The sequence below is a fragment of the Kwoniella dendrophila genome, chromosome 4, assembly GCF_036810415.1.
Source record: "Kwoniella dendrophila CBS 6074 chromosome 4, complete sequence".
In the NCBI taxonomy this organism is placed as follows: domain Eukaryota; kingdom Fungi; phylum Basidiomycota; class Tremellomycetes; order Tremellales; family Cryptococcaceae; genus Kwoniella; species Kwoniella dendrophila.
In genome coordinates, this window is record NC_089479.1 from 1,359,010 (window position 1) to 1,383,739 (window position 24,730).

A 24,730-nucleotide genomic window follows, 5' to 3' on the forward strand; every position below is an offset into this window, starting at 1 on the left:
AACGACGTACCCGCACGAGCAGTGATAAGCTTAAGCATGTCATGTTAAGGTATTTCATAGTAAACTCCTGTATGAGTAGTGCAAGCTTGCACACTAGCAACAATGAGATGTGAGTATGTATTTAGGGGAGATAGCACGACTGTGGAAGGATCGTTGAGAGACTGATGCTTCAGAACAAGGTTCAATGAGCGATAACTTTAAGTACATAGAATACATATTCGTGTGTAGTGAGTTTACTGAATTTCCCGAGGCATGTTTACAGTAGCATCTGGTCGATTTATACAGTATTGTATTTTCGTTGTTTCTTCGCCTTCGTGAGAACACCTTGATTTTCATTTTATCCATCTATAAGAAGATTCGTGTCTTCCTCTCGGATATAAATATCTAATTTGTCTGATCATCTCATTATGATCCAAATTTTCAGTCAAATTCGACTTTATGTAATTTACTCGAACCATCATCTTCTATACCTTTAATCTCATATATACCCTTCCTCGATGATACCTTGACCTTTCTTCCATTCTACGATCATGTAGTTCATAGATCGCTCAATATCAATAGGAACCCTCCTGGTGAATGTCGCTTCCTTGTGTCACACCATTTCGAATTGCTGCTCCTACAGACCAAGGAATGAGACGGATCGTAGTATAGCTAGCTCAGTCAACTGTATTATATACGGTCGTGAGTATGGACCATCCTTTAAAGTGAGTGTTTGACATTGAAGCCGTTTGTTTTACAAGCCAAAGCTTTTCTATCATTCATATAGAGCTGCGTTCAGACAATCAATCAGATGTATAGATCTCATGCTAAAGTCGCTTGTCATGTTATAAGGGAATGTAAGTTAGAGATGAAAGGGTTGAAGTGAGACAACAGATATAACGGCTATTGACCGGTACCTTTATTAACCCACTGGGTTTGTGCCTTTAATCTTACATGGGATGCTGGTAATCTTACCAAATTTGCCACTCGCGGAAGTTGCCACTTTCAGCTTTGTAATATGTCACGCTTAAACTCCACCGAAGTCTAGAGTTTAATTTGCATGGTAGCCAAGAAGCACACTACTTACATATATACACACTGACACTCCAGCAATGGTGTCTGGTGTCTCACTCCATTCCTAGTCACCTTTCTTCAATTCATCTTGTCAACCATTACACATCATCCTTTTCCTTTCTTCTTTTTCTTCTTCACCTAACTTACTCTCTTCCTCCATCATCTCATCTTATTATACCTTAGTCACCTATACCGACTTCCAACCTTTCCATCGCCTCTAAATCCCTCTAAACCAATCCGACCTCTTTCTCCTTCAAAACCTATACCCAACTCCACCTCCGACATCTACAAACTTAGAACCTCTCTTCATAATGGCTGAAATTGCTCCAGGTGAGTATGGAACAAATCATATTGCTGGTATCGATACCATCTTTGTCATGTTTTCAAAGTCATTACATGACCACATCTCATCCTCATTCCTTCTTTGCCTACATTCAACACATTCTAACAACGCCTGTGCTGACTCAATTCCGTCATCTTCCCTCTAAACCTAAATTACGCTGTCGTCGACATCACCTTTTCACCTCCGAAAAATAGATCAAGTCTCCCCCAAGACAGCCCAAGAGGCTACTGTCGCTCCACCAGCTGCTTCTCCCGTCACTGGAACTACTGCTGGTGAAAATGGTGAACATCCACTTTCACTCAGGTCTCTCGTTTCAACTAAAGAAGCAGGTATCATTATTGGTAAAGCTGGAGCTACAATCGCATCGATTAGAAATTTAACTGGTGTTAAAGCTGGAGTATCAAAAGTTGTACCAGGTGTACAAGATAGAGTATTTTCAGTTTCAGGTGATTTAGAATCAGTTTCATCAGCATATGCAGAAATTGCAAGATTATTATTGGAAACCCCTTTAAGTGATTCATCATTACCACCACCACCTGTCGGATCATTCACTTCAATTAGATTATTGATTTCTCACAATTTAATGGGTACAGTCATTGGTAGATCAGGTTTAAAGATTAAACAAATTCAAGATTTATCAGGTGCAAGAATGGTTGCATCAAAAGAAATGTTACCACAATCAACTGAAAGAGTTGTTGAAGTCCAAGGTTCAGTTGATGCTATTAAAACTGCTGTAGCTGAAATTGCTAAATGTTTACAAGAAGATTCCGATAGAGGTGCAGGTACAGTCTTATATCACCCTGGTGCAGCTGGAGATGCAGGTGTTTTAGCAGGTGGTTTAGGTGCTCAAGCTGTCACAGGTCCTACAGGTGGTATTAGAAGAACTTCAGTAGCTGCTGGTTTCGGTAATCCATTCCCAACAGGTGAAAGAAGAGGTTCAGCTATTCCTAGAGGTTCAATCTCAGGTGTTGCCGGTGGTATCGCCGGTGGTATTGCTGGTGGTGAGAGAAGACAATCAGAAGCTGTTTCTATCAACCTCAACGATCCTAACCTCAGAACTCAAAACATCTCAATCCCTAGTGATATGGTTGGTTGCATCATGTAAGTCGTTTACCATGTCTGTGGTTATCGCGTTATCAGGTTCCGTATTCTAATTTTCTTTTGCTATCGATAGCGGTCGAGGTGGTTCAAAAATCACTGAGATTCGACGACTTTCCGGTTCAAGAATCTCTATCGCTAAAGTACCTCACGATGAAACTGGTGAACGAATGTTCACTATTCAAGGTACTCCTGAATCTACCGAACGAGCTTTAATGCTTCTTTACTCTCAACTCGAGTCTGAAAAAGAGAGACGTAAGTAGTTACCTTCATAATCTTATCGCGTATACACAAAACGCTGATGTCGTTTGTGCTCGGTTGCAGGAGTCAACCAAAACCAAGACGGTGGTGAGACTGCTTAAATGCATCATCTCCCATAACGCATAACACTCTGCGGCTTTTAGCTTTCTTATTTTGTTAGCTCTTCTGTTTCCCTTTCATGTTTAGTATCTGTTCTCTTTGTCATTTCGCCCGTCTACCATTTTCCTGCCGTCCGTCTTTCTTTTCCAAACACTCTGAATAAACTCCCATTCCTCTATCAGCCTATATCGTTTTCGCCTCTTCTTTCAACTTTTCCTGTTTGATCTTCAAACACGTCAAGTCATATTTACAACGTAGAAGTAAATAAACATCATTGTGCAATTCTGTTAAATATTTATTTATATATATATTTTTTCTTGAATTCACAAATAAAGAATTTTACCATTCCAAGCATAAAAAGAAATTGGCATTAAACATATAAAATAAATTATTGTGTATGCGTGTATGGGATGTATATGATATGAATCAAGGTATCTGTTTGGAGTGCATAAGATCGATTGTCTGTTGACGAAGCGGAGTTTTATCTCCAACATGCATTTTTTATTTCCGCCTTTTCCAATCAGAAGCAAAGGCAGAAGCTAACTTTTATGTTGAACACTGGCAACAGATTATAACACTTAATTTAGCCTTACTTCCTCAACCTTTGCTGGACACGGCGGATCTTCCGGGGAAATTGATCAAGAAACGTAAATCACTTCCAAATCGTGCTAATCCTGCAACACCCGATCTCGATGCTTGTCAAACTTCCACGCAGATGCGAAACATCAGTGAAGAGATCATCGAAGCTGATTTCATGAATCACGGAGCTGGTAGAGTTACAGGTAAAGGTTGGTGGACACGTGCGGATACTGGCGAGAGTGGTCATCGGGACTTGAGTTTACAAATACCTGTCGGTGCTATACAAGAGTTTCAGAGAGATGCCACTCAGCTGAGTATGTTGACAATTGTTAGCCCGGCATGTTATCGATAAGGAGAGCCAGATTCATTGAGGTATAATATACTTTCAGAGTAACCGTAAATGTAACTATTTACGTGGATGTGTCTGTTCAGTAGACAGGATGTTATTGATGCTACCATGTTGGACGAGGATGATTTTATATTTGATGGGGCAAAAGATGAGGATAATGTTATTGAGATCCTGTATGATCCCGTAACATTGTTAATATACCGGGCCGCTGGCCGATCGACAGGTGGAGAGGAGAGCGACTTCTAAGTCTCAAATAGGAGAACTCAACGTCAGTATATGGTAAACTTGACAAAGCATCCACTTGAAATGCAAATGCAAACGGGTAAAGATAATCCTCGGTCTGTTTCTCAAGTGATTTCCTATCGGATGGGAATTGGATATTGATGAACACGTTTGAGGGTAGACCAGCAAAAGAGATTGAGCGATTTCCAAGTGCAAGATGAGGTATTCTGGGGTATTAGATTTGCAATCAAGCCGAATCAAGGCTGTTATAGTTACAAAGAGTAATCGGATAACCCTTTCACTTTAGATCACGCTCGCGAGCTTGATCTTACAAACAGGATCGATTCTACCGATCATCATCACATAGGTATTATCGAGAGGATTCAGAGGTGCACCAAGAGGTGGTAAAGGTTTGACAGTTGAATTCGATAGAAATGGTTATGGACATGGTGGTCACGTTTCATCTCGACCTACTTCTGGAACTGGACCTAATGGTGGACAATCTGTTGGAGGACCAATGAACGCTCCTCAAGGCAAAGTTGGAGCCCACGCAAAAGTCTCAGAAAGAGAAAACAGACTATACGTCGATGACTTAGCTTATGATGTTACATGAAAAGATTTATCAAAATTCATGCCTCAAGGTGATTCTAGATTTGTCACTAGCAACAGAGATCCTTTGTTTTTGTGTCTACTGAATAGTTTGTTGATATCATGTGTTTGTATCCGGTGGCAACGTCGTCTTTTCTGAAGTTCTTACCACCCCTGCTGATTAATGCAAGGGTTGTGGGTGTTTAGTAAATTTTTCAAATTCAGAAAAGAGTAAAAGAAAGCAGCATGAAGGGGAAACTGTATCGCAGTATGTCGTTGTGGCTGTGGGTGGACGATCGCGAGCTATAGTCGCTGGTCACAGTGACTCATGTACTCGGAATACCTACTTTATGACATATAAGCCGCCAGATATAAATGCCTAGCGCTTAATGTTGGGTTAATAGATAGGTCGGTAGACTCACGTTCACTCTTTTTCCGCCTCAAGCTTGTCGCGGATGAGCCTCAAAACAATCTCATCGAGTTCCTTGACTTGTTCTGCTATAAGATTCTCTTTCGTCTTGCGTGCCTCAATAGCTTGTTGTACAATTACCGGGCAGAGTGGTTGTTGTTTCGCCCAATTGGCCCCGCCAAGCTTGGAGGAGAACTTTCCAGAGGTGACGAATTGCCAGCTTCTGCAAGTATTCAAAACGTGATTTGACGACTTTGCTTCGTTCTGTAGATGCCGTTGAAGCGAATCTTCCATTGCTTCTAAAATCCAGCGGCGGGGAATGACGTCAAACGCCTCCGATACGGTAAGACCGTATAGACAGCGGCCTAGTTGTCGACCCATGGCAATATCAAGTAAGAACCAATGACTCGATTCTGAGCTGGGATCAAGTCCAATCTGATCGGTTTGATCAGGTCCAGTGTTCAGGTTAAGTTCGAAACGAGGATGACGGCTAGCTGGGTAGACGCTATGCTGGGAATAAATGACGAATTCGAGCTTGGTAGCTGGGCATGGCAGAGTTTTCTGACTCAACTGCGAGGCGATCGCTTGTTTATCGACGGTTGATAGCGGACGTTTGACTACCGCTTGTACGTCGAGATCGCTGTTGCCGGGCTCATAGGCGCCATACCCCGCTGAACCGAAAAGATATACGCCTACGAGCTGGTCTTTGAGGTAGTCCGCAAGACGCTCCACAATTATATCCACATAATCCTTGACTTGAGGAGGTAGATTGCTCTCCATTCTGGAGCCGCCTTTTGCTTTCAAGGTAATGGGTCGTATGGGTTGGGGACAACCGGCAACGAGCAGTTGGAGAAAATCAGGCTTCAAGAGACTGTGCAATTGAGAAATTCGAGTCTATGATAAGATTGATCGGGTCGAGATGGTGAGGAGACGAATTGAATTCTGTGTGGTCCGTCGGTAGAATTAAAGGAGCTCCGAAGTTGCACGTCAAAGGTGAGTGATAGTCTTACTGGTAGATAGGAGGTTTTCAACGCTCTGTACAGTAGATGATCAAGCACTCACTATACTAGTCAATATCCCCATGAATTGTAGATGGAATAAAAAAGGGGATTCAGGGTGATTATTTATTATTTAGCTTTCCGGTTACTTCGCGTTGTTCCGGAACATCCATCCACACCCAAGACAAGACAACAAGGTCAACAAATCTGTAATCTTCAACGTCGCTGATTGCTACTAGCCTTCTGTTCATTAATCTAGTGATCATATGAAGATTGGCTTTGATTAATTGAGCATATCTTACCTCAATAACTCACCTTCGTCTTACGCTTTAATACTCAACACAAATAATTGACAACGACAAGAAAGAATAAATCGAATGATAGTCTAATATACCGAATACGTATATCGGCCATCAGTTTTACGAAGATTGATTTTACTATCAAATTGGAATTGTTGAAGTAATCATTGATCAAGTCTCACTGGAGGACCCCTGCGAATACACTTGTATGACCAGGGACGAAAACAATAGATCATGCGTATATAGCGATAAATAGAGATTTCAGTCAAGGTGAGAAGAACGTTGTCGATATCGTTATCTCTCATATCCTTAACATGGCTGACGTTAATGTCTGACAATGTAATATATAGATGAACACCCTAAGTCGGATAGACTTTTACTTGTCCTCGTTCTTCTCTTTCCCTTCCTCCTCTTCCTCCTCTTCCTCAATCAGTAAACCAAAGTTCAAAAGAACTGTAACACCGCCCCCAAATTCATCATCATTATCACCAGCATCCTCAACAGCTTCATCGTCATCTCTGAATCCCAACCCTAATGCATTACAACCAAGATCATTATCGAATTTACCACCCACACCAAGATCTAAAAGGCGTTATAGATCTTCATCAGATCTCAGATCGTATTCTAGTGGTAATATCAACGGTACGACTAATGGAGCTACTGCGAGAAGACGTAGAAAAGTAGTTTCGACAACTTATTCATCAATCAAAGTACCGCCACCTACAACACCTTTGATTCTGAGAATCGCATTAGTTCTATGGTCAATCCTATTATCATTTTGGAGATCATTAGTCGGTGAAACTAGATCAGGTAGAATAGATCGAGGAAGCAGAAGTAAAAGAAGGAAACATATAAATAGTTCATCTTCCGCTGTAAATGAATTAGACGGACTGGGGAATTCAAGTGTAGGTGTCGGTGTGGGTGTCGGAGTGTTAAGAGAATTAGGTGAAAGTTTAATGGTTTCTGCTGGTATCTCACCCTCTCCCAATAATGAATCAGGTGGTATCAAAGCTCAGAAAGCTGAAAACGCAAGTGAAAGGGAAGGATCAGGAAGTGAAATTGAACCTGAATTGGATATAAACCAAACTGAAACTGAACAAGAAGATGATGATGAAGATGAAGATAGTGAATGGATAGATCCATTAGTCACTAGAGCACCTTCTGATCAATCTTCTTTGGACAAACCACCTCCTTCCGAAAATGATTTTGCTGTAGCGACAACAGAAGATCAGATTAGGAATAATCCTGCGAATTTTACTTTTCGTCTGAAATCTGCCAAAGAGAAACAGGCCATATTGGATCAATCAATCTCAAATAACAACAATGACTCAACAGCCATCAACAGAAAGAATCTGACCAGTTTTCAAAGACAACCTTTACCTGCATCTATTCTGTCAAATCCAATAAAATCACAAATTCAATCAAAATTACATATCGATAAAGACACTTCTGATATACCTAAAATAGAAGAAGTAGACTCACTAGATCAATCAAAAGAAAAGGAGGAAATAAAAGAAAAAGAAAAAGAATCACCAACTAGAAAATCTGGAATTCTAGCTAATCCAATATCGACATCGATTCTTGATCCATCTGTACCTGCACCAATAAAAAAGAATGATTCGTCTATATTTAGAAATACAACTCCGAATGGTAATAGACCAAATAGACAAGGCGGTAATTTATTAACTAGAAATAGTAGTAGTATACCAAGAATGAATTTATCAAATAAAAGTAACAATTTAACACCATTTCATTTACAAAAAACATTGATTTTAGATTTAGATGAAACTTTAATTCATTCAACTTCAAGACCTTTGAATAATAGTAATAGTTTATATTATGGTAATTCACATTCAGGCGGTGGTGGTATTTTAGGATTAAATTTTAATAATTTAATCAATTTAAATTCATCAAAATCAAAAGGACGTAATAATGGTTCATCAAGAGAAGGTCATTCAGTCGAAGTTGTTTTAAATGGTAGATCGACCATGTATCATGTTTATAAAAGACCATATGTTGATCATTTTTTGAAAAAAGTAAGTTTATTCATGATTTTCTGCTTTCGCTCAACGATTCTTTCTTTAGCTTTTAACTTTTACTTGACATACTAATCCCAGTTTACTGTTTATTGTCTAGGTCGCTTCATGGTATACATTAGTCATATTTACAGCATCGATGCCAGAATATGCGGATCCAGTCATAGATTGGTTAGATTCAGGTAGAAATTTATTTGCGAAAAGGTTGTATAGAGAATCATGTCATTTACAATCAAATGGAAGTTATACGAAAGATTTGACTCTAGTTGAGAAAGATCTATCAAGAGTTTGTTTCATGGATAATTCTCCCATTTCATATAATTGGAATAAAGGTTAGTATTCCCCCAACTTTTATCCCCCTTCCTACGCCAAGACTATATCTTGACCATTATCTGATCTTGGATTTCTTTTTAACAGCAAACGCTTTACCTATAGAAGGATGGACTTCAGACCCAAATGATGAAGCTCTATTACAATCTATCCCAGTTTTAGATAGTTTAAGATTCGTCAATGACGTTAGAAGGGTTTTGGGTATTAGGGGTTTTACTTAAAAAGTGAATGCACTGAATCTCGTTGCATTGAAATGACGGTTTTGGTTTACAATTGTGGTGATTTCTCGCATCATATGGGCAATGAATATAAGAGAACCAATGGGAGATCTATGCATGCCATGTTTATTGTACAGAAGAAATGATAATCATGAATAGGTATTTGCAAATTTACTGGAATGATTCTTTACCCTTATGATATTATGCGTTTGGAATAAAAAGATATTAACCGAAGAAAGAAGGTTGCCTCTAACGTATCTATAGATCTACATGATTGGAATCTAACTCATTATGCTGAAGTTTCTTTCAAGATCTTCTCATCTTCTTGATCTAAACCTCTTTCTAATTTCTGCTGTTCATTTAAACCATTCCAAATTTTCTGGAATTCAGATTTGTCTTGAGGGGATAAACCATTTTGCTTCAAAGCGTTGATCAAAGCTTTGTAAGAATTTTCTTCAAATTCTAGTGCATCCTCTTTTAAGTTTTTCAATGAACTTATTAATTCAGTAAATATACCTTTATCGTTTAAACCTTGAATTAAACTCTCTTTATCAATATTATTGTTATTCGATGATTGTTTTTGTAATTCTTCTAATACATTTCTAACTTCATTTGGTAATTCACCTTGATATTTATCATTTGATTGTATGACTAAAGTTGAAATTAAAAATGATATTTTCTTTCTAACGTTTTTATCTTCGGTCTCATTTAATCCATTTTTCAACACATCGTAACCAGTTACGCCATCATATGAATCTGATAAAGCTTTATTAGCTAATGGCCAATGTTTTAATGATGCTGATAATGCATAAACTGCTTTAGCTCTAACTGCTGATGATTTAGATTGGAATGATTTTAAAATTAATGGGAATGCTTCGTTGACGTATAACTATAATAAATAGTAAACCAGTTAAATCAGTAAATCAGTAATTGAATTCTTACAGAATTGGCGGAATCGCGTGATTTGGGAGAAATACTCACTGCAGCTTGAGCTTTGATATTATTTTGAGCAGCTGTACCTATTATCCATAATGCGTTGGATACTATTTCAGGTTCGTTCGAAGATAATAAACCTAATAATGGTTGCCATAATTTCAATATAGGCATATTATTTGCGTTATCTATCAATTCGATTAACTATGTGTAAGGGGAAACGAAAATTAGTACATTACAAATTTTACTAGGTGGAGCTCTGTAACGACATTTTAATTGACTTACCATTTCAAAATCGTCTAAAGCCTCAACTCTTTCTTCTAAAGGATTTTCTTCATTTATCGCAAAAGCCATTTTCTCTTTCATTGTTATTGAATCACTTTTACCTAAAATCAAGTCTAACATTTCTGTAGTCAAATCATCTCTTTTCGCTACCCCTGAACCTGTAGGTAAAGGAAAGGTCTGTTGTTGAATTTCTCCAGTAGGTGTACCTGGACCAGGAGTTGAAGCAGGTGATAAATCTGCTGGAGCGAAATCTGATGAATGTAATGCAGCTGTACCACCATTATTTCTTGTTGATCCAGGTGGATTATACCTGATTGTTAATCCTCCTTCAGATGAAGATACTTGTTCACCTCCCTGTTGTATTTGTGATTGAGCTTGAGGTTGTCCATCTTGGATTTGAGTTTGATTCTCTTGATCTTGTGGTTTAGTGGAATTGGCTATTGACCATCGTAAAAGTTCATTCAAATCAGGCATATTGTTTTATCTCTAGGTGCTTGTGTACTTGATAAGGTGAATGCGAAATGTTGCAGTCTGTTCTTTGTCTCTTTTACTGGTAAAAGAAATACAATTTTGTCTGTAATGTACGTATAAAAAGGCGTTCATATATTGTAGCTGCTATTCTCGATTTATGATTTCAGAAAAATAGAAATTCGCAGAATTGGGTGGCAAATGCCAGAAGATCTGCCTTTAATGGGATCTTAGGCATGTGCCTGCCGCGTGGCTATGTTACAAGCGGTCTTTTACGTAAACCAGCCGTCTAAGCTTGAAATAATTAGATCATAGCTAGTAGTGCTAAAAAGAAAAGACTGAACAGATAGATGCCAGAGGAGGAAGTCAATATCTATAACTATAGATCATATAGTCTTACAAGCTGATTGTGCCCAGATCAAATACGACATCTCTTTAAAGGGGTTATTCAAGTGTCACTTGCAAAAATGGCAGATCCACCTTCACCAGGAGTATCAAACACTGCTTTACCATCAGCAATCTCACAATCACGTCCAACAGCTCCAGATACATTTCATCCTGTTCCTATACCGAAAGATCAAAGAAATATCAGTGGAACTGTACCTACACCACCTGAACAAGATGAAGGACCATCAACGTATGATTATACTGAGAATGCACCTGATGCTGTAGTTCAAGCTGTCGCTATTGAAAGAGAAAGAGAAAGAAAAGAAGGTCCACAAGAAATGATGGTTGGCAGTTGGACTAGTTGGGCCGGTGGTGAACATGGTAAGTCTTCACATCGAGCTAATGACATGCAAAGAAATGAGATGAAAATTGGCTGAAAACGAGAATCCGAATTTAGATAACGGTATCATACCTTCATCAATTACAAGAACGCATATGAGATCTGGATCAAGACGTGGATCAATAGCATCACGTACCTCGTTCACTTATGAAAGACCATCTGGATCATTTCGTCGGCAAACCGGTTCACAAGTAGATTTACTTCAGTCTCCAAGCTCTGGAGTATTTGCCGTTGAATCTGAAGATGAAGACCATGCTCAGCGAATGGGAAGATCATATAGTAAACGATCAACTAGACGACATAGTAGAGCACAGTCCAATCAGGTAGCTGGCGGTTCAGGAAGTTATTTCTCTTATAGACCAGATAATAACGTACAATCGCCTGCTGGTATAGATAATGATCATTATGAAAATGGAACTTCAAGTCCAATGATGAGTCCAGCCAAACCTTCAACTACATTAGGTAGAATTGCATCTTATATAGGATTTTCCCGAGGTGAAGTTGATGACGAAGAGAGTGGAATACAAGATGGACATAGAAGATCATATTCACATTCTAGATCTAGAAGAGGATCTGAATCTGATGATGGATCTAGATCAGGTAGAGATAGAAGACCAAGATCACCTTCAACAAGTGAAGAAGATGATTGGTATGGAAATGAATCTGATGATGATTCTTATGTCTCTGAAAGAGATCCAGAAGAAGGATATACATCATCTTTAGCTGATGATACTTCTTTACCACCACAATCAAGACCACATTCACCTTCTATGCCTTTAGTTCCATCTGCAACAGATGGTATTTTTGGAGAACCAAATTCTTCAAGACCTTTTGATTCAATTGAAATTAAAGATTTCGTTAGTGTAGCTGTACCTTCAAGACAAACTGTTATTTTACCAGATGAAGATCTATCAATTAGATTCACTTGTTATAGAACAGATCCATTTAGAAATGCCATTTGGTGGTTAGGTTGTATACTATCTTTCGGCGCCTTAGGTTTATTAGGAAGATGGATACCTAAAATCTGGGTCAAATTCTTAGGCAGAGAGACTTCATTCGATGAAGCCAAAGAGGGCAGTTGGCTCGTTGTGGAGGTAAGATTATTACCATTATCGATTTATACAATTCTCTACCATACTAATACACCATTATCTACAGACTCCCTACGGTGATTTACACATCATTCCTCTACAAGTCATCCCTTACCCCTATCCATTATCTACTGTCTTTCCACAACATTTCCCAACTGCTCCAGCTACCGCGGGATCTTCCGCTGCCCCATCAGTTCGAGGTCACAATGGCAATGCCAACGGATCACCAAACCCCAATCGTGGTTCTAATGGTGGTGTTGGAGGAGCCAAAGACCTTCTACCAGATCTTGAACCTGGAAAAACTACTTGGGAAGAGACTATGGGATTCTTAAAAGTCATGGAATATCGATATACAAAATTCGCCCTCGATCCTGCCAACGGACGATGGGCAATGATCAGAGACTGGAGAGATCCCAAATGGACCTCTGCCAGAGCTGTTGCTCATGGTTTGGAAACCCCCGTTAGGGATCAACGAATGGTTCTTATGGGTGAAAATATCATTGATATTGCTTCCAAATCTGTCTTCGGGTTGCTTATCGACGAGGTAAGCAGAGCTGAGCAGACGGTTATGATTGTCGAGACAAGCTTACACTCTTGGTCAGGTTCTCCACCCATTCTATGTGTTCCAAATCGCTTCTATTGTCCTCTGGTCACTTGATGACTATTACTACTACGCTTTTGCTATCGCTTTAATCTCCATTACTTCTGTTTTATCAACTCTGGTTGAAACCAAACGAACAATTGAAAGGATGAGAGAAATGTCAAGATTCCATTGTGATGTAAGAGTATTAGTTGATGGTGAATGGATAATAATGGACTGTGCAGAATTAGTACCTGGAGATATATTCGATGCTTCAGACGCTAATTTACCTGTATTCCCATGTGATGCTCTATTATTATCCGGTGATGCCATAGTGAACGAATCAATGTTAACTGGGGAATCAGTACCAGTTAGTAAAATACCTGTCAAAGATGAAAGTTTAAGGTCAATGTCAAAAGAAACTAAACAAGGTTCTTCAGAAATCGATGGTGATTTAGCAAAACATTATTTATTCTCTGGGACCAAAATCATTAGAGTCAGAGCTGGTGCAAGACCACCTTGGGCACCAAAATCTGAAGAACCAGTTGCTTTAGCTATGGTAACTAGAACTGGTTTCAATACTACAAAAGGTGCTTTAGTGAGATCAATGTTGTTCCCTAAACCGATGGGTTTCAAATTCTAGTAAGTCAATCTGTCTCTCATCTTAACAATAGAAAGCTAATCAAGTCATACAGTCGTGACTCTATGAATTTCATCGGTGTTCTCACAATTATTGCTGGTTTAGGTTTCGCTGTTTCTGCTGTTCAATTCATCAGAATTGGAGTGAGTTGGCTAAGTCGGCTGAATAATGTGGAGTAATGTTGTGAAGCTGACAAAAACCAAATTTAGATCCACTGGCACACTATCGCTCTTCGAGCTTTGGATCTAATAACAATCGTAGTCCCCCCTGCATTGCCAGCTACGCTCACGATTGGTACCACATTTGCTATTGACCGATTGAGAAAAAGTGGTATATTCTGTATTTCACCTAATAGAGTAAATATAGGAGGTAAAATCAATGTGGTGTGTTTCGATAAAACTGGTACATTAACAGAAGATGGTCTAGATGTGTTAGGTGTCAGAACAATCGACAGGCAAGATAAAAGATTTTCAGAGTTACATTCAGAAATTCAAGATGTACCTAACGAAGGTGGTATCAATGGTAAAACACCTTTATTATACGCTTTAGCAACTTGTCACGCTTTGAAATTGATTGATGGTGAAGTTATTGGAGATCCACTAGATATCAAGATGTTTGAATATACTGGTTGGACTTTGGATGAAGGTCAATCACGACCTACTCCAGCTAATAAATCTGCCTCAACTTCCGCTCCTACCACTTCTGCACCCACAAATACGTCAAAACCTCAAAGTCTCATTCAAACTGTTGTAAGACCCCCTGGAACTGATAGATGGAAGATGGAGGATGCCTTGAAAGCTGGCAACAAGGTAAGCAAAGGTTGCTGCTAATTACTGCGCTTTACTAGAAATGTCGAAGCAAGCATGGCTAACGTTCCATGACTTTCGTTTCAGCACGCTCATTTCCTCGAACTCGGTGTAATCAGAACATACGATTTCGTTTCTGCTTTACGAAGAATGAGTGTTATCGTTAAGAGGCTCAAATCCAATAGTATGGAGGTTTATGTCAAAGGTGCACCTGAGGTCATGCCGGATATTTGCGAACCTTCAACTTGTAAGTTTAACTATTAGGCGTTTCTTCAGGCTCCATTTAGCTAATTTCATACCTAGTCCCGCTTGATTACGATGATATGCTTTCCTACTACACTCGAAATGGTTTCCGAGTTATTGCCATTGCTGGTAAATCCATCGAAGGGTTGACCTGGCTTAAAGCACAACGAATGAGACGGTAAGTTGTGTTGAATGCTATTCTCTCGACGTCAGCTAATCGTACTTTTCAGAGAGGTCGCCGAATCAGATTTACAATTCCTTGGATTCATCGTATTCGAAAACAAACTTAAACCGAACACAGCACCGAATATCCACACATTGAGAGCGGCGCACTTGGCCTGTAGAATGGTCACCGGTGACAACGTTAGAACAGCTATTTCAGTTGCTAGAGAATGTGGATTGGTTTCACATTCCGCAAGTGTATACATACCAACTTTTATACCTGGTACAGGAACTTCTGAAGGTGCCCAATTAGATTGGTCTTCAGTTGATGATGAGAGACATAAATTGGACGAATATACTTTGAAACCTGTTGTAACTCAAATGGGAGTTACTTTGGATGGTCAAGATCCTGAAAGTCATGATTACCAGTTAGCTTTGACTGGTGATGTTTTCAAATGGATGTTGGAATATGCTGAATTCGAAACAATGGAAAGAGTAAGTTCTTACATTCAATACCAAAATACGTTTCTACTTCAACGACTTATATTTCTACGCTAATACACCTCCTTTATGATATAGATGCTTGTAAAAGGTGTCATTTTCGCCAGAATGTCACCTGATGAAAAAGCAGAATTAGTGGAAAGATTGCAAGCTTTAGGTTATACAGTAGCGTTCTGTGGTGATGGTGCCAATGATTGTGGTGCTTTGAAAGCTGCAGATGTTGGTGTGTCTTTGAGTGAAGCAGAAGCTAGTGTAGCTGCACCTTTCACTTCTAGAATACCTGATATTGGTTGTATGGTTGAAATCATCAAAGAAGGTAGAGCCGCTTTAGTAACCAGTTTCAGTTGTTTCAAGTATATGTAAGTAATTCAGTTCACTTGATGATTGCTTTGCCGCCGATTGCTGATAATGGTCATCCAACTATTAGGGCTTTGTACTCGATGATTCAATTTACTACTGTCACATTATTGTATTCATTCGCATCGAGTTTAGGAGATTTCCAGTATGTCGGCCCCGTCCTGTCTTCATATATTCTCGCTGACTTGTACGTGTGATGTAGATTTTTGTATATCGATTTATTCGTCATCATTCCTATCGCCGTCGCCAGTAAGTTTAGCTGAAAGTTGCTCAAGTTGATGCGATTATCAAAGCTAACCGGTGCAATTAGTGGGACGAACTTTACCATACCCTAAAATCCACCCTAAACGGCCCACAGCAAGTTTAGTTTCCAGAAAAGTTCTAATCAGTATCATTGGGCAAATTATCCTCAATTCAGCTGTTCAAATCTTTGTCTTCATTTGGGTTAGAAAGCAACCTTGGTACACTGCTCCAGATACAAATGTGGATAAATTAGAAACCTTTAATTACGAAAATTCGGCTTTGTTCTTAGTTTCATGTTTCCAATATATCTTGGTAGCTGGTGTATTCAGTGTTGGTCCACCTTATAGAAAACCATTATACACCAATCGTAAGTCTATCAATAACCTTTCTGTGCCCATGGAGAATTCAAGAATTAGCTGACATGTTGATAACAAATGAACAGCATCCTTGGTAATTTGTTTACTCGGGTTAGGAGCATTCTCAACATACGTCTTAATGTCACCTGCACAATCATTAGCCTTAATACTTGATATAATCAAATTACCTTTTGATTTCAAATTACGATTATTACTTGTGGCAATTGTCAATATCGCAGCCGCATTTGGATTTGAAAGATTCGGTGAAAAACCGATTAGTCGATTGATTGTTGCTATTAACAAGAAATGGAGAGGTAGAAGAAGAGCTGGAAGAGGTTATAGAGCCGTTGATAGGGAAGTTAGGTAGTTGTCATGAGTGAGTTGAGGCGAAGAAGTAAAATCGGCGAAAAAAGGTACTAAGCGTGGTGAGCTGTACTGCCCAAAAATACCCAAGACCGTTTTCCAAAAATTACATCCACATATATACATGACATTGCTATATCTTATAATCACATATTTAGACGATCTTCATATTTTCATATTTTAACTGTATCGTCATCCTCTCAATATAACTGTATGCAACTTAGCGGATATTGTTCTTCATGGATGAAGTTTCGCAAGTTACAGATGCAACATAATCGAACTTTGATGTTTGATCGAGATCGTAAGACTCCCTTTGCTACTGTAATAGGCCTTCAACTCCTGAAAGGCATCTCGGTAGGATAAATAGAATCTTTCCTTTGATGAGAGGAAAAAAAGGCAAACTGAAAATATCGTATACTCATCATGCGTCAAGTAATCTCCATGATCCATATCGATTTAATGAATCGAACATTGTCAGGTTTTGCTTTTTGGGTCAGTGCGCTCGATTTTTGGCAGAACACATTCTTTGCATCTATCTAAGTCATTCATCAATGATGATCATGATCACAATTGACTAAATTTGCAATTCATTCATTCATTCATTCTTTCTTTCTTTCTTTCTTTCTTTCTTTGTTAGTCTTAGGTCTCAGTCCTCTTTCTTCCCTTCTTATATCCATCTGTCCCTGATATACTCTCGATATATTTCAATAATTCATCAAACACACATAAATACTACTCACCTTCTTCACACTTTTGAACAAGCTGAAATTGTAGGCCATATACTCGATCAGAAGCGGAACAACAAAAAGGTGGGTTAATCGCTCGTTCCCTTTGCGAAGCTAAGATAACGCAGCGGAGACGCCAAGACTACATAATCGTACCCTCATAATTAGCTTTTCCAATCAATGACTCTCTGGATTTTATACCTGAAAGAGACCTGGATTACCATGTAAGTACTTCCTGATGTATACAAACAAAACATCTATCGATAATTTCATCAATTCTCCTGCATTATAAGACCGGGTACTCAACAAGACTGTTTTCTTTCCTGATAAACATATAATAGGTTGCAGAATTATACGATCGATGATTCACAATGGTCAACTTCCTTTTTGACATTATCAGAAGGCTGGAATATGTTAAGATTAAATGGGTCAAACCAGTCTTTGAATGAAGATCAAGATCAAGTAAATGAGATGGAACCTTTATTGACTCAGTTCTGGAATCAATCGATAAGCTGGACTGAAAAGCAAGGTAGTTGGGTACAATTGAATTTTACAGGTAAGTCCGAATCTCTAGCTGGTTCCAGCCTCTTCCTAACAAGTAACATTATAGTTCACATCGATCAGAGTAGTTTGATGTTAATGTTCACATGAAATGAATCTGTCTTTCCAGGTACAGATATTTGGGTGTATGGTATAACAGGGCCATATCAAGGTCAAATTGAATTCATACTTGATGATCAAAATTTAGGTCTATGTTCACAGAACAATGAAGAGACTGACTATCATCATCAAATATATGACATACATGATATGGAAGATAATCCACATATCTTGAGATCGGTAAATGTTGATAGGAGAATGAGTTTCGATTATGCTATCGTTCAAAGTCAAAATTCATCCCAGTAAGTTGTGTTTGCTTCCCTTTCTGCCAGATATTGATGACGATTGACAATTCTCAGTAGACAATATCAGCAAGAATCGTTCTACGAATCATCTAGGCAGCTTAACCAATTACCTTCAACAAGCCAAGAGGAAATATCTATATCCTCTTCGAGCGCCATTCGTGAATTAGCGGCTCAAGCGACATCCTCAATATTCGCTTCATCCGGTATTACATCAATGCTAAGTGAAAGACCTACAATATCTTCATCTGCAGGTCCAGCTCATTTGGTCAGCTCACAAGCAACATCGATCTCCTCTCCCACTGATTTTGGGATTCAAGCAGCTCAAGCTTAGGCATCTCAATCACAAGCAATAGCAGCACTATCACTTCCTACTTTATACACTTCAGCTCAACTTGAAGCAATGGGAAGACCATATCATTTCGAATGGAATCCCGCTGGACATTTTACAGTTGGTTTCGCTAGTACACTTGGTTTAGGAATTCTGATATTCCTCATATGGTTATTTCTTGATGATCTGAAGTCTTTCTTCAGTTGTCGTTGTTGTAGAAGAAGAAAGATCCGTACTCGTACTGAGGTACCTAATCCAAGCGAGGTCTGAAGGAAGAAATCAATTTTCGGATGATTAGTCAAATGTGATATCTCTCAAAGCTTGAACGATAGTCAAGGAAACAGAGAGATCAGAATATGAAAGCCAGGCTGAACGAGAAGCCGGACTTAAATACTGTATACAATACCAATCTCCCATTCATTTCAATTTCCAATTGTCTTTGTTCTATGTTGGGCCAAAACTGTTCCTATGTGAGCTCTATCGTACTGTACATCTCTACAATCACCAATCTGGTTGATGGCCATGTGAGACCCAAGTAGTAGCCCCAACTATAACATATGTAATGCATATAAAAAAACGTTGACCAGTTGCCAGCTTACTATAGAAATACATGTCAGGTAGAAACAGTATGAGTATAAACAAATGAGCCCAAAATGCAGTTTGTGAGATTTTGCAACACGGAGAAGAGGCTAAAATCGACTATAGCAATATCGTATTAGATGAATTTCCCCTTTCACCATCACTAGCGGTAAAAATTACCCTATACGATACCACACAACATACGCATTCTCAGTATATTTGAAAGTTGTTGATTTGTTTATTTGAACCTCAACAATCGCTAAATACCGCCCCGTACTACACCTTCCTTTCTCCAACTTCAATCTCGACTGAACATCTGTTTCTTATTTTGGATTATCTCGTTCAAGCGATCCTACATCGTTTGTCAGAAGAGATACCGAACTTTGACAAGAAAACTTACCAGTATAGTATCCCCAAACATCGATCCAAACGCCTTTCTTCTGGCCTCATCATCCATCTCTATGATAATATGTTTTGTACTTCCATATTGAACTAATGCATACCATGCACAGAAGATGTTTAGGCCAAAGTGAGTTGTGAGCAGATCCAGATCTTCTTGCTGTAAGGTTACGAAGTTTGTCTCAGTCATTTCGAAAGAATTGAATATCGGAAGTATGACAACTTACGACGGGTTCCTCTTCGAGCCATTTTCTATCTCCGTATAATCTTTTGTAAGCCTTTTTATTCTTCTTGGACAATGCTTTTGCATCTTCTTCAAATAACCAGCCCAAAACCTTAGCCACCTCCTCTGCACCATCATACGCAAATACCGATTCTACTTGTCCTACGAATCCTCCAACACTGTTCAAAGCAATAGGTGTAAGTCTTTTGATAGCAGCTAAAGCTGTTCTAACCTGATGATCCAGAGGATCTTTATTCTTCTTCGCATCTTTGAATTTGGCAGAAGCTGAGTATGCGATAGTCTCAAATATTACTATGACTCGTTTGAAGTTTTTGGCAGCATTTTTGAATTCTTGAATTAGATCGTCTTGTTCTCGTGGCAGTTTACTGAGATCCCTTAACATTATAGCTGTAGATTGGGAAAGGACTATATCTGTAGAATGCATTTTCTTTTCTTGCTCAACTAGCACAAAGCCCTCCATTTGCAGAGCACGAGCGACTGGAATATTTTGGAGAACAGTCATAGTTGCCAGTATCGGTATCGGTTGTTCATGTGGAATAGAAGAGAAGGTGGACGCTTGACGGTACCATTTCGGGTTCTTGATGCATGGATCTGTCGTCCAGTCTATTCCTCCGTCTTCAGGTGATGATCTGGAAACATTCCTATGCTGTGGATACGGTTCTGGTTTACTGATCAAATCTTTCCTTTGCTGCAGATCGAAATACCCATTCAGGGAGAAGAAATCGGAAAGTTCAGGTGGTCTGGCAGATCCCTTCTTGCGCGGGGTCGATTTACGAGTATTGTCAATTGTTTTTGTAGGTATGCTATTCTGGACGATCGATTCAAGGGATTGCGGTATGATGCGCGGACGATTTGGTATTGAAAGTTTTGCTCGCTTTGCCGGCTTTTGAGCAGAAGACGGCAAAAATTTGCCGATAGGTCCAGGTTCATCAAGTATATTCAAGTTGTTATCAGCGGATGAAGATGAGCTTGTAGGCATCATTGCGTCGTTAAAAGCCGGTCGAGGAGATGATACTCCAAAGTCGTGATACCGATAATTGGCATAGTCATTATGAACTTCTTGTTGAATCAACGGCGATGTAAATGCATGGTCCAAGCGCTGAGTGGAATCGGGCGGTAGTAGAATGTCACAAAAATCTTGTTGGTCTGCAGGTGTGAAATGATACGGCATACTGTGCTCTAAATTCGCATCTTCAGGCGGTATCTGCGGCTGATAAAATTTACAGCTTGGATTAACGTCATCCTGACCATCGTTAAAATGTGGTGGAGCAGTCAATGGGCTGGAAGCGAAAGGGTATCAGCCCATGAAACAAAGCAACCTGATATGTATAGTTACTAAGCGCACTTTGAGATCATCTGCAGAATCAGAAGCACAATCAGCTTATTAACACCCTCTTTGAAGGAAAGGTCGGTAACAGCTTACCTGATCTGGCATATGATAGGTCTCTTTGCTATGATACACCGAAGCTGGAGCAAAATCATGCCTATCATGGTGATCAGAAACGTGAGATCCGACAGGGGCATTTGCCGGATACGTTGAATCGCCACCGTCGGGTCCGACGAAGGCTATAGTAATCACTCAGCGGCCCGCAACCAAAGAGCTCACGATATCTTACCTGAAGGCGTATATGGGCTAACATGCTTATACTCATCTCCTTCGTTTTTGTGTTGCAGATCATATGCCCCAGGACGTTTTCTCCATTCATCGTAACCTGAATCCTTCTGGCGGTGTGATGGAGGTGATCCGAAAGGAATGGGTTCAAGACAAGGCTCGGGTGTTGTAGCGCTATGTCCATGCCATTGCTGGTTTACTTCCCCTTGCAAATCATGCTCAGAGAAATGTGGTTGATCGTATTGGTATTGTTGGACTGCAAACCGATCAAGCGCTCTGGTGTTACCACTCATAGGAGAGTAGATTGGAGTTGGAGAAAAGCATTCTCGTGAGTTGGCGACATGATCGTGGTTGATTGCAAGGTTGATCGATTCGTATGCAGCAGATGTCGGCTGGATTCGATTTGCGAAAGTAGACAATTCTGGTCTGTTGACCTTATAATGAGCGCTAAAAGGAATAGTTGAAGGTCTTGCTGCTGATGAGCTAGTTGCCGAATGTGGGTTAAATCCATCTATGGGAATCGTCAATCAGCAAGCATTACAGATATAGGCAGGACGGATGAATTCTTACAGAGGCTATTGATTTCATCAGATTGATTTCTAATATCGTTGGAGATCCTCGAATATTCTTGAGAATCGAACAATCTCGCGTTGTTGACTTGCTGGAGAGTCGATTGTCGCTGAGGGACTGGATCTGGAGAACGCGCACGAGAACGCATAGGTGTAATAGGAGGTCTTGGCAAATTCTGCAGTAATGAGAACTTCAGTTGACATCCAATAACAAAGTGGCCTAAACAGCTTACGGCAAAAATCTCCCTGCATGATTTCTCCCACATATCCAAAACCGGGTGATCCTCGGTTTTACAGTTAGCATATTCCAAGAATGGTGCCATATCGCTTGTTCGTGCTTTATGTGAAGCTTTAACATTATCTTGCTCCCGCTTTGTGTATGTTACCTTCATATCTCTGTAAAACAATGAATATTAGCTATCAAGCTTCCAACTCAATTCCATCATTGTGGTTGGAAGGGAACGAAGAAGCGATGAAACTTACAGAACCTGTTCTTCATCTACCTTCTTCTCCTCCTCGGAATCTACAACTACACTGGAAAGAACTGAAAATTTCCCTTTGCCACTCAATTGACTATATTTCGTAGGAAGAGCATTCTTTCCTTGTCTTAGGTTATGTGACTTTTTGATAGCTCGAGCAGTTAACATAGCATATTTCGGTTGAGCAGATGAAGGAAAGGGGTTATCTGGATGATCAGGTATCATTGCGATATATCAGTATTTCAAATATGTCTGTTGGTTGGCAAGAGTTTCAAACAAGGAACCAATATACTCACCTATCATGGTTCCCATATATCTATCTGCGGGAGATTGACTAATAGCTTTTCTTCTATCCTCTTCCACCGATACACAAAAAGCTTTGACACTTTTAGGCACATCTTGTGGTTTTTGAAATTCTTTATTTGGAATCTTGCTTGCCAGTCGATTGAGTGGTTCACGTAACGGTAGTAAAGGGTCTATATCTCCATTTTCATCAATGCATGAAGAATCTTTGACGTCCACCTTGGTAAAGTCTCTGAATATCTATAGAAAAGAAACTCACAATCAGTAAGAATACCATAATTTTTAGGTGTCAAATGGAGGAAAAACAGATTAGTTGACTTACCTGCGTAGTACGATGCTCTGTGACGATGACATGATCGTCTTGAAGGCGTTTCTGTCTTCTCAGATATTGTATAGCTGATTCCGACCCATGTCCCCGAGTCTGTGGATGATCAGGAATCATTCTGCTTGAAAGATCTTCTAACCTTTCTACACGTAAACCTGAAAAGGAAGGAGATGTCAATGAGATATAAGACAGATGTATAGGTCTGCACTGTGAGTTATTGAGTTATCTGTACATTTGATGGTTGATTGACGGTTGAGGAAAAAAAGATGATCGTTGTGCACGCGCCTCCTTTCCTCGATATCACCCTTCCTCTTCCTCAACCAAACCAAGCTCTGTCATTGATAGTATCATCATGAATTGCATGATCATGATCACTAGGGCTACAAGCTATGTCTGTTTGAGTTGTTTTACCACAATAATCATCTTCTCCTTGATGGAATTATTTCCTATTTTTCTATTGCACCTGAACCGCCAACACCGAAATCAATTAATATCTGTTCTCTACCTTTTTCTCTTGATTTTAACCAATCTAAAGCTTCATTAATCTTTTCCAATTCTTTCCATTCTCCTCTACCTTTACCACCTCTTGCACCGTTTTCTCCACCTTTACCTTTATTTTTTCCCAAATCTTCATTTATAGGTTCAGGCGTAATTCTAACTTTTAATGCTAACCAATTCCAACTTTTAACTTCCCTAATCCATTCTTCTAAATCTTTCAATCTACCTATAGAATACATTATTCCAGGATGTCCAACTTTTGAAAATCCAATTAAAGATAATTCAGATGATAATGATATCAAGTTTTTACGTTTAGTTGAAGACAATAAGTGATGTGAAATCAGTAAACAATGATATAGTTGGTTGTCTTTCAAATCGGTTGTGATGCTTGTCTTCTCAGCTGTCACCGTGTTTTTAATAGGTGAAGAAGCAGCGAGAAGAGGTAAGAAGTGGGTCGTAAGGATTTGAAATAAAGGATATCTATAAGTAGATCAGATCAAATACCTCTTATAAATCTTACGTGCCACTTACTCATCGTCCTCATTCCAATCACCCATCTTATCGTTTACCTCATTTTTCCAATGAGTAGCTTCATCTCTTCCCATTGATGAGCTTTTGATCTCGATAGAGACAGCATCTTTTGAGCGGTATCCTTCGTTGATAATGATATGTATCGAAAGTTTGCTCTCTTCACTGTTGATATCGACAGTCCTGGGCCATATTTCAGAACCTGACGCTGTTAGAGTTTCGACGGGCAATAATGAAGAAGATATCAATTCTAGCTCTATAACGAGATCATCGTGTGTCGCTGTACCGCTCATTTCTTCATGTCAGCATTGTGTATGTGGGTAAAAGTGTGACAGCGATGTTCACCATTTTGATTAGCTATATTGCATCGACGCAGGAGCTTTTCCCATTTTTTGTTTCTCCTCCATGATATAAAGAACCCTGCTTGACTCACAACGTCATTTTGGCTGCATATTCCGGCGGAAAGGTTGCTATCAGTCATGTGGATACCATGCGTCGATTGGTCGATCATTTGGTAACGTAACGACTCGAAAATAACG

At 39.4% G+C, this 24,730-nt stretch overlaps 8 protein-coding genes across 8 annotated transcripts; 5 read left to right on the forward strand and 3 right to left on the reverse strand.

Moving 5' to 3' along the window:
- Positions 1-1,364: 1,364 nt before the first annotated feature.
- L201_003617 (uncharacterized protein) lies at positions 1,365-2,856 on the forward strand (the record flags this gene model as incomplete). Its single annotated transcript, XM_066219370.1, has 4 exons — positions 1,365-1,383; positions 1,591-2,497; positions 2,571-2,749; positions 2,819-2,856. 4 exons carry the CDS (start codon positions 1,365-1,367, stop codon positions 2,854-2,856), a joined length of 1,143 nt encoding a protein of 380 aa, XP_066075467.1.
- A 395-nt stretch (positions 2,857-3,251) lies between these two features.
- On the forward strand, positions 3,252-4,617 carry L201_003618 (uncharacterized protein; the record flags this gene model as incomplete). Its single annotated transcript, XM_066219371.1, has 3 exons — positions 3,252-3,266; positions 3,423-3,761; positions 4,372-4,617. The coding sequence occupies 3 exons, from the start codon at positions 3,252-3,254 to the stop codon at positions 4,615-4,617; spliced, it is 600 nt and encodes a 199-aa protein (XP_066075468.1).
- A 2,031-nt stretch (positions 4,618-6,648) lies between these two features.
- On the forward strand, positions 6,649-8,885 carry L201_003619 (uncharacterized protein; the record flags this gene model as incomplete). The annotated part of the gene is made up of 3 exons (XM_066219372.1): positions 6,649-8,334; positions 8,435-8,666; positions 8,752-8,885. The coding sequence occupies 3 exons, from the start codon at positions 6,649-6,651 to the stop codon at positions 8,883-8,885; spliced, it is 2,052 nt and encodes a 683-aa protein (XP_066075469.1).
- A 286-nt stretch (positions 8,886-9,171) lies between these two features.
- On the reverse strand, positions 9,172-10,574 carry L201_003620 (uncharacterized protein; the record flags this gene model as incomplete). Its single annotated transcript, XM_066219373.1, has 3 exons — positions 9,172-9,771; positions 9,864-10,019; positions 10,101-10,574. The coding sequence occupies 3 exons, from the start codon at positions 10,572-10,574 to the stop codon at positions 9,172-9,174; spliced, it is 1,230 nt and encodes a 409-aa protein (XP_066075470.1).
- A 461-nt stretch (positions 10,575-11,035) lies between these two features.
- Positions 11,036-16,701, forward strand: L201_003621 (uncharacterized protein; the record flags this gene model as incomplete). The annotated part of the gene is made up of 15 exons (XM_066219374.1): positions 11,036-11,336; positions 11,413-12,449; positions 12,514-12,646; positions 12,731-12,990; positions 13,049-13,668; positions 13,722-13,809; positions 13,876-14,475; positions 14,560-14,719; positions 14,776-14,893; positions 14,946-15,372; positions 15,457-15,737; positions 15,806-15,880; positions 15,938-15,984; positions 16,046-16,345; positions 16,421-16,701. The coding sequence occupies 15 exons, from the start codon at positions 11,036-11,038 to the stop codon at positions 16,699-16,701; spliced, it is 4,728 nt and encodes a 1,575-aa protein (XP_066075471.1).
- Positions 16,702-17,833: 1,132 nt separating this feature from the next.
- L201_003622 (uncharacterized protein) lies at positions 17,834-18,658 on the forward strand (the record flags this gene model as incomplete). Its single annotated transcript, XM_066219375.1, has 3 exons — positions 17,834-17,978; positions 18,093-18,324; positions 18,382-18,658. 3 exons carry the CDS (start codon positions 17,834-17,836, stop codon positions 18,656-18,658), a joined length of 654 nt encoding a protein of 217 aa, XP_066075472.1.
- An 874-nt stretch (positions 18,659-19,532) lies between these two features.
- L201_003623 (uncharacterized protein) lies at positions 19,533-23,282 on the reverse strand (the record flags this gene model as incomplete). Its single annotated transcript, XM_066219376.1, has 11 exons — positions 19,533-19,586; positions 19,635-19,793; positions 19,861-21,157; positions 21,223-21,233; positions 21,301-21,443; positions 21,494-22,000; positions 22,060-22,234; positions 22,292-22,454; positions 22,542-22,743; positions 22,834-23,080; positions 23,163-23,282. 11 exons carry the CDS (start codon positions 23,280-23,282, stop codon positions 19,533-19,535), a joined length of 3,078 nt encoding a protein of 1,025 aa, XP_066075473.1.
- Positions 23,283-23,611: 329 nt separating this feature from the next.
- On the reverse strand, positions 23,612-24,484 carry L201_003624 (uncharacterized protein; the record flags this gene model as incomplete). The annotated part of the gene is made up of 2 exons (XM_066219377.1): positions 23,612-24,143; positions 24,195-24,484. The coding sequence occupies 2 exons, from the start codon at positions 24,482-24,484 to the stop codon at positions 23,612-23,614; spliced, it is 822 nt and encodes a 273-aa protein (XP_066075474.1).
- Between the last annotated feature and the right edge of the window lie 246 nt (positions 24,485-24,730).